This window comes from Cinclus cinclus, chromosome Z (genome assembly GCF_963662255.1).
Source record: "Cinclus cinclus chromosome Z, bCinCin1.1, whole genome shotgun sequence".
Taxonomy (NCBI): domain Eukaryota; kingdom Metazoa; phylum Chordata; class Aves; order Passeriformes; family Cinclidae; genus Cinclus; species Cinclus cinclus.
In genome coordinates, this window is record NC_085084.1 from 7869843 (window position 1) to 7889632 (window position 19790).

General features: G+C 47.1%; 1 protein-coding gene across 1 annotated transcript; it reads right to left on the reverse strand.

Moving 5' to 3' along the window:
• Positions 1 to 6876: 6876 nt before the first annotated feature.
• Positions 6877 to 19583, reverse strand: LOC134056900 (serine/threonine-protein kinase PAK 3-like). The gene is made up of 10 exons (XM_062513857.1): positions 19505 to 19583; positions 19083 to 19120; positions 18525 to 18647; positions 13805 to 13861; positions 10440 to 10552; positions 9665 to 9782; positions 8877 to 8976; positions 8240 to 8436; positions 7187 to 7228; positions 6877 to 6966 (listed from the first exon to the last, which is right to left on the reverse strand). Exons 1-10 carry the CDS (start codon positions 19581 to 19583, stop codon positions 6877 to 6879), a joined length of 957 nt encoding a protein of 318 aa, XP_062369841.1.
• Between the last annotated feature and the right edge of the window lie 207 nt (positions 19584 to 19790).

Consider the following 19790-nt stretch of genomic DNA (forward strand, 5'->3'; position numbering starts at 1 on the left):
GGCACAGAACTTGTGCTCTGTGGATTTTCAGGTCATTCCATTGATGTTTGGTTCTTTATATACAAGCATCCCTGTATATAAATACACGCACATACATACATACATATATATATATATATATATATATATATATATATATATATATATATATATATACACACATGTAGGCAGTACTTAGTGAGCTGGAACATACTTGATTGTGGGAACTGAAATGGATCTTTCTATCTTTACAGAGGCAGCAGGGTTGTACAGTTCTGTCACCATCTTTGAACTGAAATTGGTCAGAGTATATAAGCATTGCAGTTGTAGCAATCTGGACTAAATTTCCCTTAGAAACTGACATGGACTTTGGGGCTCTTGTGGTTTCCATGCTGAGTGACCACATCAAGGTTTGTCCCTATTTCTGAACTGATCCTTATACTTTGTGAGTGTGGGACAGGCTGTGGCAGCCAATTCCTTACAGGTCTGTCAATCGGTGGGTAATAGAACCTGTCTGAGGTTATTTGTCTGTGAGTTGTGGTCCGTCTCTAGGACCTCCTCAGGCCGCACCCTGGCAGCGGAGTGGATTGAAAAATGTCACAAGATTATGACACATCCTCTTTCAACACATATTTGCACTAAGCTGCATCCTAATCTTAGGAAGGAAAAGGATGGATTTTCTTTAGTCATGCAGTGTGGAATAAAAAGGTGTAGGAATAGCCACAAACTAAGCTGTAGGAACAGCTCTTTCCTACCACAGGAAAAGAGCTACATTTTTTTCTTGAAACACTTGAGTCTCCTTACTCTAATCATCTCTAATAAACATTAAGATAGACATTACTTTTATCCAAAAGCTGTGGTCATCCTCATGAATGACGTAGCACTCTGAATCAAGAAGAGAAGCTTCCACACACTACAAAGAGATTTGGACTGGTTTTAATTGCAGCTGCTCTTTGCTTTCAGACCTTCTTGAATGGTCACGCAGATCTCTGAAACAGCAGGAGCTCAGTTTTTCCTAGGTCTCTGTGGCCACAAGATTATCTGTGATGATATTCCAGGTACAGCTCCTTTCCCAGAGAAGTTTTCATGTAATTTTTCATCCAAATCAGACCTAAGCAAGCTTCATGAAATCTTACATGGAGGATTTCTTGCTCTAACTTTTGGTTTGGTTTTGAATTTTACCAGTGCTTAGAGGCATTCTACTTGACTGCTCAGTTCCATCCCATTCCCACATGTCTTGCTGCTCAGTATCACTGTCCCCAGCTGCTTAGGAACCAGACAGCAAAGAGCTGACCCCATTCATTTTCTCCCAGAAGAGGCTGGGAATTGAACGTGGGTTTGTGTCCTGAGCCTAACACATGGAGCACTCTGTGCAGGGCCAGCCTTGCCCTGAGCCTTGCCACGGAGCATCCCTGGCTGTATCCAATGTGAGCCAGGGCCCTGCCGCGCCTGCTCCAAAGGCCACAGCTGCCCCAGAGCCCAAGGGCTGCAGGAGGCCTGACTGCCCTTGCCACCATCAGTGCTCTGACAGAAGCTCTGAGCCATTCCCAGCCTTTCATACCACACACACAGACACTTCTCCCTGCCCTCCTGCTCTGCAAATCCCAGGGGGGATGCAGCACCAGAGCTGCAGCTGACCCTGTGCAACTGCACTGCAGGAAGGGAGGGCCCGTCCGGGACAAACCCACCTCGGGGTCCATCTCAGCTCTCCCTCCCACCACACCCATCTCCTCCTATTCCTTTCTATCTCTTGATCACATTTACTACTAAATATGTCTGTACTATTGATTCTGGAATATGGCCTTGCTTGTACCTTAATTCAGGCAGAGGCTTCTCTTAATAATCAAATCGTTCCACCATGGTTATCCACACAGGACCTAGGAAACACAGCCCAACAATATCTTCATCAACATCCAAAGGACACTACTCCTTCAGCCTCAGCAAGTGTTTTTACTTCCTATTGGACTTTTATTTCTTCTTCGGCACCATGGCAGGTACTGGGATTCTGGAGCTCCAAAATTTATCATTTTTGGTACCTCATGTTTGCAGGGCCAAATGGAGCCGACACTTGGGGACAGGGATGAAGTGGAATGGGAATCTGGAAGGCAGAACCAAGGAAGCAGCTGCTGGAAGGACTTGATTGGGCTGCTGGTCAATCCTCTGCTTCTTGCTGTCCTGGATTAGGGAACATTTGGAAGGAAACCTCTGAATGGGTTCCCTCTGGGAAACAGACTGCCCTCATAGCGGCCCCTCCTCCAACTGGTTTGGGAAAAGGTTTCCTTGGAGTGAAGTGGAAAAGAGGTGTTTATTTAACAGGCAAAGCAGTCCCCAGCACAAAAATGAAGAACACTAAACAACAAAATCTCTCTCTGCTCTGACAAATGAGATGACAAATTCAGCAGAGTCCCTTTTGTGGGGTGCAGCCCGGCTCACTCAGGCTGTTCTCAGTCCCTCCAGAGCTGGGAAATGCCACAGCCCAGGCCAGGCATTCTGTGCCACAGGTGCCAGATCCTGCTGCTCTTCTGAGTTTTCCAGTCTAGAGCAGCTTCCAACAATTCCAAGAACAACGAAAATAACACACAGTCCAGGGAACTTCTGTGCCTCAGCTAGTCAAAACCAAAGTAAAAGCAAAGGAGAGCTCTCTCCTGCTGTCCACTACAGACAGCACAGTCTGTGTGTAGGAATGTGGGGGAGCAAGTGCAGTCCCTGATGACAAACTGTGCACCTCTTCTCTCCCCCTTCACTCTTGGAACCAGTCTTCAAGTTGCAGAACTTAATAGCCAACCCAAAGAGAACAAACAACTGGGGATGCAAGCATCATAAAGTTAACCCAGGACACTTGCTCATCACAGAGCTCATAAAGTCTGAATCTAGGGGCACAAAGTTTGCATGAGTTTCTGCACTCTTGTCAGAAGGAAAACCAATTCCATTCTAGAGGGGTTACTGGCACCAAGGCTCCAATAACCTGCACACAAAGTCGAGTGTTCCTCATTAAAATGACAAGATTGGGTTGGAAAAAGCCATGCACTTGTGAATTGCTCATTGTCTCTTTTCAAAGGCGTTTGGGAAGCTCTGCACACATAAACTCAAAGCCATCATTTCAGAGAAATGTTGAAGAATTATGAAAATAAAATGATCTGGCATAAGGAAAAATCAGCTGCAACTGGAAGGAACACTGAGGATCTTGGCAATCTACTTTGCTTTTCATCTGGTGTTTTGTGGCAAGTTTACCCTTTATAGTCTTTGTTAGCTTACATTGCCACTCTATACACACAGCTCGGAATGTCAGCAGGTGGAGATTGTCATTTCATAGCTGAAATTGGACAAAATTGATACAGAACACTCCCAGTTCCATGGGACCGACTTAATCCATGGAGGTCTCACCCCAGCAGCAAGATGAGAGAACAAATCAGCGTCTTAAAACACAAATGAATAAAATTTTCCAGGGAACCACTCAGAAGTGGCCAAAAGCACATTCCCCTTGCACTATTAAGGATCAGAATTCAAGTGGCTTCTAAGTAAAAAGTGAGCCCATATGAAATGCTCTGTGGAAGACCTTCCCAAGTTCCAATCCTGTCTAGAGACAATCATGTGATAGGAAATGATAATTTAAATCTGTGTGTACCACCTTCGGGAAAAGTGCTCTCATCCTTGGGAAAAGTTCTCTCATCTTTGGACAGATTTCTGATGTGAGCATCCCTGATGACTTTGGAGGTCAGGTACATACCTCATCAACCTGGGGACTGTGTCTATGTCAGAAAGCAAAGCAAGAAGGCACTGAAGGAAAAGTGGATATGACCATTTCAAGTTCTCCTAAGCACTCCTGCATCAATAAAAAGGGATGGGATAAGTGCATTGGTAGAAATTCCCCAAGAGGAGCCTGCTATAGCACTTGAAGGTCTAGATGGGAAAATAAGGTCAACTGAGAATCTGAAGCCTCTAAAAGCATGAACATATATCTTCTTTACACTGTATCAAATTAGAAAAATTGCCATGTAAGGAGAGAGAAATCGTGAAGGGGTAACCATGAAAACTCCTCTGTTTCAGCCCACTCTTGACAGCAACACTCTTGCATGTGGTTCCAAGCAGCAGCAATCAGCAAGCCAAGGGGAGGCTCCCCAGCAGAATTCACCCCATGCTCCCCGTGGCAGAGTTCCTTGTGCTGTTGCACTCCAGAGGTGTAGGAGCACCCCTGCCCCAGGAAAAAAATGGACACACATCTCAGGGTTAAGGAGGTGATATTTTCTAGCAATTCCCTTGAAGGAGAACAAAGGGCAGCAACAGCTCAGGTGTTCAAGCAACAAATGAACCAAGATGTCTCAGTTATGGGGACTTGACATTGTTGTCACGGAGACAATTGAGGAAGTTCTAAAACAGTCTCCAAGGAAGAAATGGGCATTCACAGCCCTATTTGAGTGTTCCCAAATATTGTCCTCCCTCAACTAACTTCATATCCTTCCCCAAAATAAGGTTATGGCATTGCTGGCCACACCTCCACCCCGTCAGCTGAACATATTAACAACCAGAAACTTAGGAAAAAGACTGGACTTCCATGTTCCCATAGGTCTGTGCACAAATCAACTTTTGTGGCTCTCTAGAAAGACTATGACAGATTAATTGTGAGACAACTACAAACCAGAGTTTCCATAGGAATTCATTCACCCAATTTCTCTTTCAAACCCACTGAAATACCTTGCCTTCAACACTTGTAAATGTGTTTTACAAAACACTTGCAAAAATCTGGATATCCCTTGGCTCATTGACAAGCTGAAACCAAGGTCTACAAGTAGTCCTGGGAGGTGCTTCAGCTGACCTCTCAGAGCAGCCCATATGCATTCCTCTGTAACCCTCCAATGCAACCTGGTTTGGGGATGGGGTTGTCCAAACTTCTACACCTTCAACCACTCAAGGCAAAGATCATAAATTAACAAGTGTCTTGGGTTGTAAAGCAGGAGTAACCAAAAGCAGGTATCCTATCTTCAGCTGTTAAAATCACGTGGGGGAGTTGTCATCATCAGGTCGGACGTGACACACACACACACACACACACACACACAAACACACACACACAGACACACACAAACTCACACACTTGAGCAGAGTTGCAATGGTGTCTTTGTCCTTCTAATTCTGCGTGTTCTCCTGTTTATATACTCTGAACAAAGCATGATCCTAATGCGTTGTCTACACCACAATTGCTTATTATATTCATTGGTGCAGAGCAGTTAGCGTCAATATATTTGGCAAAAGTTTTGCACCAATTTAATAAGGCAGGTATACACATTTCCTTATGTACCTAGTCTAACTACAAAAATCCTTCATGTACCTTTTTCAACCAGTTTCCATGCTAATGGCCTTGTCTTCTTCTTTGCTACGGATATGCTTGGAATTCATCAATTGCTGTTTTTTCTACAGACTCAGTTTGGCTTACAGGCCAGCTCTCAAGCCTCTACATAGATAGTTGAATGTGACAAGGGAAAAGTGCTGCAAAATGCCAATGATTAAATGCCCATTGCATCTGAGGCAGGTGTGGGTCCAGTATGCTCATGCCACACTGCAGGTCTGTAGTGGATGCCTGTGATTCACCAGCAGAACAGATTTACCCACTTCTGAAAAAACCCTACAGGTCCTGTCCAAGTACCCACTACAAATCTCCTGCTTACGAGCATCTCTGGAAAGACATCTCAAATATGGCTTGTACTGGATTCATCTGCAAACCAGCATTGTATTATACAGGGATTGTTACGAGATGGCACTTGCACAGACCCTCATAAACTAACATGCTGGTTTGTAATAACTTTTTCCTTTTTTGGGGAGGGGGGGAAGGAATGAATGAGTTATGCAAAAAATTCCCTGTAAGGATCTGGGGAGCTTTAGACTAGAAAAAAACCCATCAGTGGCTGATTTTTAATACTGACACATTGCCATACCAGTGAAAATTTAGATGCGTGTCTGGGAACACACAGGTAAAGATGGACAACAAATCCTGGAAATCTCCCTTGCCCTTCTAGCCTGAATACAGGCAATACCCTGGCCAGGCAGGCTCTGCCCCTTTGCAGGGCTGGGTCAGGCCAAGCATTTGCACACCACTGTTCACAAGAACAATTCAATTCTGATGGCACTCACTCACATGTAATCCAGCCTAAAACATCAAGACAAGATCACTGTAGACAAATTTGACTCAAAAGTTGAGATTCAAATAAAATAAGTAAAAAAGCAACTCCAGATTGTTAACAGTAAAAGTTGGAAGCAACCAAGAAATGGATATATTTGATGTAGCAACTTCATGTCAGCTGGTGACACGGGCTTTGTCAGCCCCTCTGCTGTGGATGAGCTTTCCCCTGGGTGAAGGACCCCACAGCGGGGCTGGTCTGCACATGGGAGGATGGGTGGTCCCTGAGCCTCTCACCAGAGGCTTTCCAACACACCCCCAAAGCTTCTCTCCCTGCCCACCCTTTGGGGTGAGGCTCTGTGCAAGCCTGGCAGCTGATAGCCTTGTGGCTGTTGTCTCCTGCCCAGAGGTGCTAAGCTTGTGCTTGGTGAATGTCCCCAGTTCCTGAGTTTTATCTTACCTTCACTGTCGAACAATCCAGGGCCTCACTCCAAAGGCCTGTTCAGGATATGGTGGTATTATGTGCAGCCATTGTAATACACTTCTAAATATCCTTCAAGAAAATGTTTCAGTCTAAAATTAGAATATTTCAGTCTCTGACACATGGTGAGAAGGAAAGGAATCTTCCAGATGGGTTGAGGTTTCAGAAAATGTCTTTATTCACAATCCTACTCTATAATCCTTGTCTACAATCCTATTCTACAATCCTACTCTGCAGTCCTACTCTACAGTCCTACTCTGAAATCATACACTGGTTGGTGGAGGAAATGGTCCAGATGTGCTTATCACAGTTTCTTCTCCACCATCCTCTTCTTCAAAGAAACGATCAGTGGCACCAGGCAGGAAGTAGGCTCGACTGATGCCACAAATGGATGCTGCCCAGCAGAAAAAAACCAAAAATTAACAACAAACAACAAAAAACAATGAACCGTGACTTTCCAAGGTCAGTGCTTTACAGGCTCAATCAGGATTCCTCTGGTTCATAGAAAGATGAAGATGTGGGGAGGTGGAGGGCTCATCTGGTGCCTTGGACTTGAGTGGAGGAGGAGCCCATCCCTGGCACACTGTTTCACCTGCAGCCCCTTCACATTTTACCTGCAGGAGCTCCTTGGCAGTCCAGCGCCGAGCCTCATCTGTCTGCAGGCAGCAGCTCAGGAAGTCGCGCAGCAAAGGAGAGAAGAGGTCGGGCTGCTGCAGCTTTGGTCTCCCTCCGGTGGCTATCAGGAGCTGAGGCTGCACAAAAAGGAAACACGAGGCTCCACCTGCTTCTTTCACATCTGTAACTGCTCTCCCAGATGCCCTTGTTTAACCTCCACTCTGCAGTGGCAGTTTCTGCCCTGGTAGAGAGGCAGAGATGACTTTGCTATACCAACAAAACACCCAAACCCCAAAGCAGCCACAGCTTCTCCCACATCCAGGGGTTGTTGCCTTGGCAGGTGATTTCATTGACTGACCTCTTGCAAAAGCAAGTGTGTTTCCCTGAGGATTCTCACCAGCTGAACAGGCTTTTTGGAAGGGGGACTTTGCTATATTATCTAACACTACTATTTCCAAGGGTAATTACATGAAAGGCATCTCTGAGTGCTTCTTGGTCCCTTAAGCACAGTGGCCATAAAATAAAGCTCATTAAGCTTTTTATCCTGTACTTGGTTAAAAAAGGAAATAGATAGCAGAACTGCTTGGAGATTGCTTTGCTGATTGTCCTTTCCCTTTCCCTTTCCCTTTCCCTTTCCCTTTCCCTTTCCATTTCCCCTTCTGTTTTTTTCTTGTTCTTTTTTCATTTTTTCTTACTTTTACTATAAAATTGAGACTAGGATCATCCAACCTCCAATGTGAAGGATATTTGTCATGTATTTAAACATTTCACTGAAAAAAACCCTTCCTTCAGAAACAGAGCTCCAACAGGGCTCCAAAAGCAAATCAGAAATAGCAGGCATAGCTGGAGCTCAAAGTTGCTGAACTGGCTTCCTGCCACTTCCAATCTGGTGCAACCAAAACTACAGCAGATGTGCTGAACTATGGGGACATTTTACAAGGGGACCATGGTGGAAGTGGTGCCAGCAGATGGCAATGGGATTTTGTCCAGTGGCACACACAACATGGCACAGGTGAGAAAGACAGCGGCATCAGGAAGTCTTTGCACCTTACCCACACAGCAGTTTCATTCCAGTAGGGAACTTCTCCTTCCACCATTTCAATGCCCACAATTCCAAAAGACCATATATCCAGTTTAGGGCCATATTGTTGACCTGTCAGGACTTCAGGTGCCATCCACCCAGAAGTGCTGGCCACTGAGTCCTGTCTTCTCTGCTCAGGGCTGAGCTGAGCTAAGAGGCCAAAATCAGCTGTGGAGAAAACAACACACCAGGAAAGCCAGCTCAAATTAGCAAACCAGGCAAAAGAATTCCCCACTCTCACTCTGAGAATGTGCTGTTGATGAATGTCCTGGAGAACTGTCAGTGGGGATTTAGCCAAGGGAGTAGGGAAATGTCCACTTCCAAAAATAACCTAGGTTTTTAAATGCTGCTCACAGCAGTTGCCTTTATTCCCCTGAAGGTTTAGATAGTATCTCCCTCCCTCTGGAAAAGACACACACAGACCAACGCCACTCTTGACTGCTTGTGGCTCCTTATCATACCTCTGTGCACATTGCAACTGTGCCTTCAGCTCAGAGCAGGGGCCCCTGCACTGCTACCAGCACCATTTTTGGGGAGCTGGAAGTCACTCATAGCAGCCCAAAACCCCACATCCCTGAAATGCTGCCTCTGACCAAGAATATACTGACCCAGCTTGACAGAGCCATCGCTTCTGAGAAGGATGTTGCGGCTCTTCACATTTTGATGGATCACGCACATTTTGTGAAGAAAATCCAGGCCTTGCAGGCACTGGGAAGGGAAACAGAAAGAGGAGGGCAAAAATTAGTGATGGGAGTTCATCCCACAAGAAAGGAAACAACTCCAAATCACTTCCTTTCCACAGGAATAGGGAATCATGGCAGAACACTGTGCCATTGAGAGGAAGAGCATGCTGCTCCAACACTAGCAGAGCAGGACCTCTCTAAGGAAAGGCACGTCAGCTTTGGAAAGAGCAACAGCAACTGCTGTTGTAGACCGTCCCCTGCAGACCAGCCAGAATGCCTGCTCCTGCAGTGGATGTGCTCAGAATCCAACAGCACTTTGGGTGCACTATTATCCTCTTCAGCTGAGGACTGTGAGAAAAGAGTCTCTCTTTTCTCTTTGCTGTTTTTTCAAATCCTGCCAGCAGCACCTTTGCTTTCCCAGGCAAGGAATGCAGTGCACACAGGCTGGAGGTAAACATTTAGAGAGGTAGGGTGGAGAACAGCAAATACAAAGAGACAGAGTGAGGATACAAGAGCAGGAGATAAGGGTACAGGAACAGAGTACAGTGAGTTCTGGGGCACTGGTAGACAACTGACTTGAGATGCTCTAGCTTCCCCATAGCATTCTAGCAACACAGAAACAAAGCTTGGCACATGAAATCTCTCCAGGTCTGAGCCCCACTTTCCCAGACAATCCTGCCCAAGGCCCTGGAAGCACAGGTGGGATCCCTGACCTGCCGACTGACAGCTGCCATCTCATCTTCAGACAGGAAGGTCCAGCTGATGACATTGCTCAGAGTGCCTCCATCCATGTACTCCATCACCAGCCAGAATTGCTTATCCACAAGGTAGCTGAAAGAAGGAAACAAGGGCATGGATATGAACATGCATGACTACGTTGCTGTTTGGAAAAGATATGGGTTGATTCTTTGTTTCTGGGTCTCTTTGTGATGAGAACAGAATAAAAGGAATAGACATTCCCTCTAGGCTGTGTAGTGTTTGCACTCTCTGCTGGCTCAAGGAAAACGACACATCTGGGAAAAAGAGATGTGTTAGATGACCAGCAAGGGAAAAATGCAGTTTAGTATCAGATCAAGAAGCTGTCACACTGTGTGTTTCTGGAAAAAAGCGCCTAGTGTCCCTGGCATGCACAGTAATGGAAAAGACGGAACACAATCCAAGGGAAATCCTTGTTAGTTTATCTGCATGTAAGAAGACACTTGAAACAACCAAGCCCCAAAACAATGGGGTGGCAGTGAATTTACAGGCTATTGATTTAGTAAGATACGGTTGATCCAGGTTTTTGAATAATTTTTAAACTACATGGACCAGGGAAAACTCGTGCAGACAAGATCCACTCTCTTCCCATCCATAGTGAGGGTGAGCAGAACAATAACAATTTACTAATAATAACAGCTGTCTTTTCTGCCAGGGACCAAAGTGGGTTTTTACCTTGTGTGTTTGCAGTACGTAAACAAACAGTTATGGAACAAAAGCACAACAACTCACCAGTCTAAATATTTGACCAGGTTGGGATTCCTATTCTTCTTGATGACCATAAGTTCATCAACTTTTAGTTCCCTCTTCCTCAGTTGGTGGAGATTAATTTTCTTTATGGCCACCTAAAATGACATTCACCATCAATAACTTCAGAAGTTGGTGGCACGAGACCACAGTGCACGTGGAGTGAGTGATTTTGCAATGACACAGCCAAGCTGAGCCGAAGTGCCTTGTGATTAGACATTGGAGGAATTAGGAACTGACATTCCAGCAGCCCATTTCTCGGCTCCATTGGAGTCCAGTTTCAGGACATGTGGCCACTGACATTTTGTGTTGTCCACTTGGGAACAAAGATGGCTCTACTATCACCCACAAAGCTCTGACCACACTCTCTACTGCTCTGTCTAGGATTCAAAAGCAATCCTTGCTTTGCTCTTCTGTTGATACATCCCGGGCTATAAGCAGGGCTTAGGGCTTTTAGGGACACCTTGCAGATCTCTGCCTACATGCAGTTCCCAAGTGCAGCACTGCAGGTGGCTAAGGAACTACCAGTAACATTCAGATATATTTGCTGGCAGCCAGAAATGAGAACAGAGCTCTGAAGCTGTAGCCCCAAAGAGCAGTGAGATGCTCTAAGGCACCAGCTTTGTTTCAGCAGCTGAGAGCGAGTGAGCGCGTCCTTCTCTGAAAGGAACCGCTGCCCTCCTCGCCTTCCTTCTGGCAGCTGAGAAGGACAAACACTGTCCCTAATGCAATTTGCAGGCTGGCACCAGTCTGGGCTTCTTGTGCTTTTGCAGCACAGCTCTACCCAAAGCCCCAGCCACAGCTCACACCAGAGGGGAAAGCTCTCAAGAGCTGCAGAGTCTGCAGGGGCTGTTGACATTTACCTCTCTTCCTGCTCCCTTGTCGAGTGCCCTACAAACCTCCCCAAAAGTCCTAGAAACAAAACAAAGCAAAGAAAGGAGAAGCCGTTTAGATCTCTGAGTGAAAGCCAGCCCAGACAGGAGATCTGTGCTGGCAGTGCCTAAAACCTGCAGGATGCAGGAAGTGTCTGCCAGAAGGCAGCTGATGCATTTCCCTCTCAAGTGCATGGGCACTGGACCTGTTCCTGGAGTGATGGGCTTTACTGCCTCAGCTCAAAAAGAGAGCTTATTCTTTCATCTCAGGCTGCAGTTTCTAAACTGTACAGTTCTTATCCTGACCATGGAGTATTTCCTTCAACAAACTCTTGGAAAGAAATGTTCCTGAGAACTCTTATCTCACAGCTATCATAGTGGGCAGGTTGCTTTTTAAGGCAAGCAAGATTATTCTCCTTTCATTATTGTGGCTGTATGATGTGAAGATATTCAAAAATGCTAAAGCAATTAGCACAGAGATGGCCCACACTTGATAGACAAGAAAGAAATCTTCCAGATCCTGTTCCTTGCTGCAGGCAAGGCCTTGGAAGCATGGAGATCTCTTTGACAAGGATTTCACAGCACGCTCACAAATTCTGGCTGGTACCGAGAAGTGGGACAATCTAACTCCAGTTTCTGAATATGTGTGCAGCTTGCCTGACTCCACAATTGATAGATGTACTATCAGTAAACCCCCTGCCTCATTCTTGTGTAGAAGTAATTGTGGTTGGACTCACCCACTGCCAATATTTTCCAGTTCAGTGTACTTCATCATGGGATTTCCCATGTTCACTATTTTCCCTGAGAGAAACAAAATGCAAGATGCTCACTTTAAAGCTAAGATCTCTGCTTCCAGATGATAAGAAAGGCAGCCCCACTGTCTGGGTCTCTGAACCCTTTGTGCTTGGCTGGGGAACAACAACAACCAGGCAGACAGCTCTGCAGTACAGATGGACAGCACAGAGAGGGATTTTTCTACAGCAGTTCATGTGGGGAGTCCTGAGTGTCCCTGTGACACCAGACTGAGGAGGAACATTTGGTACAGCTATGCTGACACATGCACACAACACACTGTCCCTCAGACAAGAAATACACCAGACGTACTCAGTAGCTGCAAGTACTTCTCCTCTGCCTCCTCTTGCTGAGCAGCAGCTCTGTCAGTGCTGGTGATGAACACACTGCCCAGGCTCGACTTTTCAGGCTGGGGAACAAAGGGTCCTTCAGACAATGCTGCTGCTGCTGCTGCTGCTGCTGTTGCTGCTGCTGCTGCAGGTTCAGTGACAGTGCCTGTGTAGATCTGAGACAAGTAATGAGTTTGTGTCAGAAAGTTGGCTGTCAGAGATGATCCTGAGATCCCTTTTCAAATGCAAAATTTTAGGAAGATGTTGTCAGCCACGTGCAGGGCTCTTAAAAGGGATTATTTCGATGTCCCCTTTTCAGACTGGATGGGTCCATATCAAAGGCCGCTTTTACTCGACTTCATGACCACATTCATGTTCCAAACTCATGGATTTTCTGAAGGATGTCTGCCACAATGACCATTCCACTTCCTCCCCAAGGATTCCTTTCCCCTTCCAAGGGCTGCTGACACACTTATTAAAATGCTCTACCTCCTCCCACTCAGTTCTCTTTCCCTGCACCATCTTCGGGACGTGCCCAACCTGCAGCATCTCTGATTGGGAAAGCTCCCGTGTCTCTCGTCAACCACGGGGCTTTTTGTTTCCAGTCATTTGCTGGAAGTGTTCACAGCCTGGCACGTGAGATGTGAACATTTCCACCTCAAGTTAAACAGAACAAAGCAGTCAGAGACTACAGGTTGTCCCTGTGAGCCAAGAGTCATTGACTGTGAGGAAAGGGAGAGAACAGATTTACTAGGGTTACAGACTGTTTGTTCCAATCCTCCATCTGGGTCACCATGCCCCTCTGTAAAAATACCTCAAGAAAAAAGGAATGCAGGAACAGCCCAGCAGGAATCCATTTGTATGAGTGCTAGCAAAAAGGCCAAAGGACTAGCCTCACTGTGCAGGGCAGCTTCAGAGATTTGGCACACCAGGAGAAGTCCTTCAGAGTGGCTGTGATGGACCCTACAGCAGGATGGCACTCAGAGGCATCACCCCACCCACTGCTACTCTACGCTGGAAAGGCAAGAAGGGCAGAGACCAGCAGATGGGTGACTGCACTGGCTATTGATGTTCCACTCACTTGCTTTTGTACAGCCTGAAGCAGGGGATTATGTTTCTCTCTGATAAGTTTTATTTCTTCCCTCAGCCTCTTCTCTCTTGCCTTCATCCCAGCCTCAATTGCATGCAGCTCTGCATGCAGGTTGTCCTTGAGGTTCTGTAAAAAACAAGAGACATCTATCACGAGTGGAGTGTCTTCCACTCTTGCACTCACCTGGTTTTGTTGATCGCCTGTCTGCTGATGGAGATTCATCTCCTCTTGGATGCTTCTCATGTCTTCCTTGTGCCTTCTCCTTACTGCCATGATGGCAATCGGAGCTTCGGGCAGCTCTGATTGAGGCTCTGCCTTGATGTTCTGCAGACACAAATGCAGAGCAAGTCACAGGGAGCTGCCACCAGGCTCAGCTTTTTCCTCTTTCAGCCTCAAAACCAAATTCATTCAGCCACTTCTTTCTGCTCCCCTACCTACCTCTGCTTCCATTGTAACCCTCCCGTGCTAGCGCTGATCTCTGCACATCACAAGGCCCTGTGCTTTCAGTGCCTGTGGCACTCCTGGCCTCCTCGGTCCCAAGAGCTCTGTTTTATGCCTCTGCTCCTCTCCGTCATTCTGGCACCTGGGGAGCCAGGCTTACCTGGCCATTCTCCTGTACCTCTTCCACCTGCTGCCTGAGCTGTTCCTCCTGCTCCTGGGCTGGGAACAGCTCTCCCTGAGTCTGCTGTGGCACCTCTGATAAAGCACTCTGCTCATTCTCTTCCTCTAGAAGGACCTGCACAGAAAGCAAGACAAGAAGGCTTTCAACATCCCATACAACATTTGTGAGACAGGTCTCAAAGACTGATGGCTTCACACGTTCCCAAAGCACTGTGCTGCTGCTGCTGCTCTCCTGGCTCGTTCTCTGCCCATGGGGAGGCACAGATTCCAAAGTGACACTGGCAGTACAATCAGGGTCCATCTGGGACTGAAGCTCCAACAGCCTCTCAGGCAGCTGACAGGGAAGGTGTGGCATTTCTCAAGGGTCTGCTGAGGGCCTCCCTCCACTTCTGCCGTGTCCATTTTGTCTTTCCATCGTGACTGACACTCATCCCTCTCTCACAGCTCCATCCTGCCCACTGTGGGCTCACTCCTTGTGAGAGACACTTCTGGAGTTCATGTTCTCTTCAGACCTGCCCCAACATTCCTGCCTTTCTGACATCTACACTCTTGTCACAAAATCCTGCTCATTCAGGAGATGAGGATGCATGCACAGCTCCTCTGATGAAGGTCAGACAGCCTGTACAGCCCCCTCAGTATCTGGAGGAGGGCCAAGGTGTTTATTCTTCCTCTTTGTCAACTGAGAATTCAGACCAGCTCTAAGAGAGACCCTCCTAAGGCCCCATCAACAAATGAACTTTCACATCCTTAGGGATGCCAAGGAAGAAAATCATGTGGCATGTAATGCATGTATGACCAGATTCACCAAACACCACCTAAAACATGGAATTGTTCCACGTCACTAGGAAGGGGAGAAATGCAAAGAATGAACTGGGGGCTTCAGGGCAGAAGAGGCTGGAGGAGGATTGCAACTCTGAGGGGAAAGAACAACCATTTCTGGAGGGGAAACATCTCAGCCTGCTCAGGATCTGTTGATAGAACACGTCTCTCCTCTTCTCCTGAAGGGATGCCTTTGGGTGAGCTTTTCACCTCCAGCTGCCTCTGGGCAGAGCCAGGAAGAGTCAGTTATGGAATAGTTACATAGATAGATGGATAGATAAATAGATCTCGTGTAATTTGTCTTACTGTACTTTCTATTATGACACACCATAGCACATGGCTGCCAGTGCCCCCATCAGCAGCAGGACTCCTGAACTTGCTCTCCTGTTGCTTCATTAAACCACATCCCTGGGGAATCTGGAGCATGTAGGTCCTTATGGAATGAGATTACACCCAGAGTACTGCTCTGGGAACTGAACTCCTTGTGCATCAGTGCTTGGGCAAGTTCTTCTCTTGCTCACAACCACACTGACAATGCTCAAGTGGCTGTAATCAGAAATGAAGCCCAGTCCCTCCCAGCTCCTCTGATCTCTGAGCACCAGCCAGAATGCAAGGGACTTGATTTCCTGTCTAATGCCCAAATACAATCCTGACTGAATTATTTGACAATTGCTGAACCACAAGGCTGCCAAAAGGTAAGGGTTCTGTCAACACAAGAGTGATGTGCTGGCTGGCCTGGCATCAGAGCAGCTCTTTCTGCACCAACGTCCCTGCCCCAAACTACATCCTCTCGTGCAGGAGAATGTTGTGATAAAGAGCCTTTGCTAGCCAGAGGAAGAAACTAAACAGATCTTCTCCACCTAGCAAATCAACAACCCAACAAAACAAACCATCAAAGTGACACCTAGTCCAGTGTCTAAAGCATCTGGGTGCAGTGAGGGGATTCTTGTCATGGAAGTGGTCCTTGTGAGGAGCACTGTCACGTAGGCATTTATGGAAGTGTGCCTGGAAGGACTCTCATGAGCCTCCCTTTCCCCAGGCTAAAGCTCCCTCAAGCACCTCCTCACTGGGTTTGTGAAAGCTCCCACTTCTCGCCAGCTCCCTTGCCCTTCTCTGGACTTGCTCCAGCCCCTCAATGTCTTTCTGCTTCAGAAGGGCCCAGAACTGGACACAGCACTCGAGCTGTGGCCGCAGCAGTGCCCAGCACAGGGCACAGCTCACTGCCCTGCTCCTGCTGCCCCACTATTGCTGACACTGGCCACGATGGCCTTGGCTTTCTTGGCCACCTGGGCACACGCTGCCTCATGTTCAACTGCTATTGACTGCAACCCCTGGGTCCTTTTTTGAACAAGTTGCATGTTTGTCTTAAGATACAACATCGGGAATTCCAAGATGTCTTTCCTGTAGTTATCAACACAAGACAGCAGTCAAGGACTTGCAGCTTCACCTAAACTCCAGGCTCCAATGGAGTTTTCAAATCTGCAGACTACCCCACAAAATGTATCAACAGAAACTTGCCCTTTCTGGTTTGTGCCTCAGAAGAAGGGTTCAGAATTATGCCCTAGGTTTCTTTTGCCACAAGGGACAAGAATGTCCCCCACAGCTTCACGAACAGCACAATCATCTCTTTGCAGCTTATCAAAAGCCAAAAGACAGGTGGGCAAAACCAGTCTGCGGATGTGGAGAATTCCTCAAGGAAATGGCAGAGGAATTCCACAAGCTCCAAACACAGCATTTCAGAAAGGGAAAACAAACAAAGCCCTGTGATCTGCAGCGCTACCACATGTGCCCTTTGGCCATAGCACTGCAGAAGCCAAGTGTGCTGGTTTTACCCTGGGGGAAGGGCACACTAGGAAGTTTTATCTGCATGAGAATTTCCTCTGTGGATTGATGGGACCACTTGGAGGCTGGTTTAGATGTTGACAGCCTGAGAAACCAATTGGAAAAGTCGGTTCGCTCCGTGAATCCCATTTGAAGCAAGTAAACCCCGGGAAAGCTCCCTTGCATTGCCGGCCTTTCACAAGGTAACACTGACCTGGCCCGGGCCCGCTTCCAATGCGGCCAGGGCCAGGCGGGAGCGGGCTCCGGAGGCTGCTGGGCCTCGTTTTAACCAGGGGTCCCAGCGGCCAAGGGGAGGAGAGCCCATTGCTGGGATACTCGCCTTTTCCCGGTGTGGCCGTGCTCGGCGGGGCCCTGCCCAGCCGCCCTCACGGCCTGGGGGGAGGCAGCTGGGCCTGGTTTGGGAGAGCCCCCCACGGCTTTGTGTGCTGGGCAGGGCAGAGGGAGAACCCCCGGCCCGCGGCTGGAACTGAATGCAGTCAGCGTGGGAAGAAAGCCATGGAGCCAAAGGCTTGTCACCCATTTCTCCTCTGACTGGACTAGGTAGTTTTCATCCTGCCCCTCCAGCGTGGCCTGGGCGGCCTGAGATCCTGACACAGCTCCAGCATGGCCTGGCCCAACTCCTGCAACTTCCATGTGAGATTTTAATTTTTTTTCGTAATGCTCAGACACCACTTACAGACTTTTGTCTTTCCTTGGGTGAGAGGGAGAAGAACAGAAAGGATACACTAAAATCAGTGAAATAAAAGCTAAGTCTCTAAATGGAATGAGAATGATGAAATGACGTGAAAATTGGCTGAAATATCTTCTTGCAAGTTGTAGGCATGGACTGTACTTCACGAATAAATTCCTTTAAACTATGGGAAAAAAAAGACATGGGGGGTGGAGCAAGGTGTAAAGTGTTTGAAGAATCCTTTGCCCTGAGGAAAAGGAGGGGAATCTCTGTTCCTGGGAATGAACTATAAACAGAGAGAAGTGAGCAAAAGAGAACTTTTGCCTTGGAGTAGTTCAACCTTAAAAGTAATACCTGATGACTATTTAACATGGCCCGCAACTCAGTTCTGAAAAGACTGTATAGTGGGAGGAAATTCATGCTAGCAGGTCCCAGGTGCCTGCTAATCATGAAAAAGTGGATTCCAGAGAGCACTGGGGATTTCCTCTCTTGGTAAAAGATCCTTATAGCTAAACCAAAAGAAACTCCTCTCCCTAAAATAAACTGAAGAAAATTATTTAAGTAGGGAATTGACTGAAGTGTTCCTGTGTGTTGTTCTTCTGTAACAACAGGGGAAGGAGGAACTGGCCTGAAAATCTGTTCTGAATTTACTATTTTTATTCTTTGTGTTGTTAATAATTTTTTTTCTTTATTGCCTTTTTTAAGTTTTAGGGTTGCTTCACTTTTACTCCTAATCCTATTTCACAACAAAAGGTAAATATATTACAATTGGCAAACCTTAAACCATTACACCAAGAGACAGAGCGTCACTGAGCCAAGGATCCAGATGCTCACCCAGAGGCACCAGATTTTTGGTACCTCAACATGACAGACCAAAGCCCAGTTTCCAGCTCTCACTAGCTGGGGGAGAATTGCTAGGTCCCAGCAGGTCTCCAGCTCTCAGCATCCTCAGCCACCAACAGCAAGTGCTGGCTGCTCAGCATCTTGCAGCTCTGTCTTGCACTAAAGACAGCACCAGCCAGAACTGGCACTTACCGGCTCGGAATATTCAGGTTGTGCTGTGAACACAGCTGGAGGATTGTGATCATTCAGCTCCTCTTTGGCCACATCTCCAGGAACTGAGAGAGTCAGTGGAGAGTCTGCTGTGGGTTCAGGGCTCTGTGAACAGACAGCAGCATGAGGGACAGGCAGTTACCTATCATTTATAACCTTACTCCTATTCAGCTCTACAACCTGCTCGACTAAGGACAAATGATAAACTGCCATTGCAATGTGATTCTAAGTCACTCCAACAAAATTAAAATGGGCTGGTTCAGCAGAATTTCATATGGCTCTGAATTCAATATTCCCTCGTGCTTACTATCAGCAGGTGAGGTTCCCTCTGAAAACTGAGCTTTGAGTGTTTTAAAGCTCCGAAATCGAAAATTAGGAAACAGCCAGTGATGCCTTTGCAATTGCTGATTCAGGTATGGGAATGGATTTTCTTTTAACCTACCCAGCTGGCCATCTACACCCTACTACCACAGGCCAAGCTCACAGATTCCTTCACAATTTTTAAACGTCAGGAACATCCAAGGTTCCTTTCTCACTCACCTCAGGATCTGCACCTCTGAATACATGTCTCAGGTGTCCTGTAGAGGGCAGGGAAAATGAAATAAATTGTTTGAGAAAACTGGAGAGAGCCGTAATGTTTTTAGAAATCCTTCTGAGAACATCTCCCTGTCTGCGTTTTCAAAGTTGTCCTGCTTGACCCAGCAAACTGAGGAAATGGCAGACTCTGCTGCCACAGACTCTCCCGGGAGGGAATGCAACCCCTGCAGGTTCCCTTGCAAATGCTGCCCGCAGCTCCCTGGCTACAGACACCCCGTCTATAGCGGAACAGGTTGACAGGAGCTGTACCAAACCAGTGGCATCCTCATGCTCTTTCTGTTCCAAAATCAACCGGGTCACTACAACAGAGCAGGAAGACATCTAAAAGCCAGATTAGGTTACACCCAGGGAAAATCTCTACTTACGTCCCAGGCTAGTCAGATAATATCCTGAATAACCAATGCCATAAACAGTGCAAACTGCAGCAACGAGTTGCTCAATCATGGTAGCACTGCTGTGCAAGTTTGCAGACTCTTCTGAAACACTAGAAAAAACAAGGCTCCTGTCACAGTGTGCAGCTGCCCACTGACAAACAGGAGGATGCTCCTGCACTGAGCACAGGCAAGAGCTGCTCTGCCACTGAGGCCTTGGGTGCACCAAAGCAACCTTCTGATGTCACCACAGCAACGTGGCAACCGTGCCCTGACATCA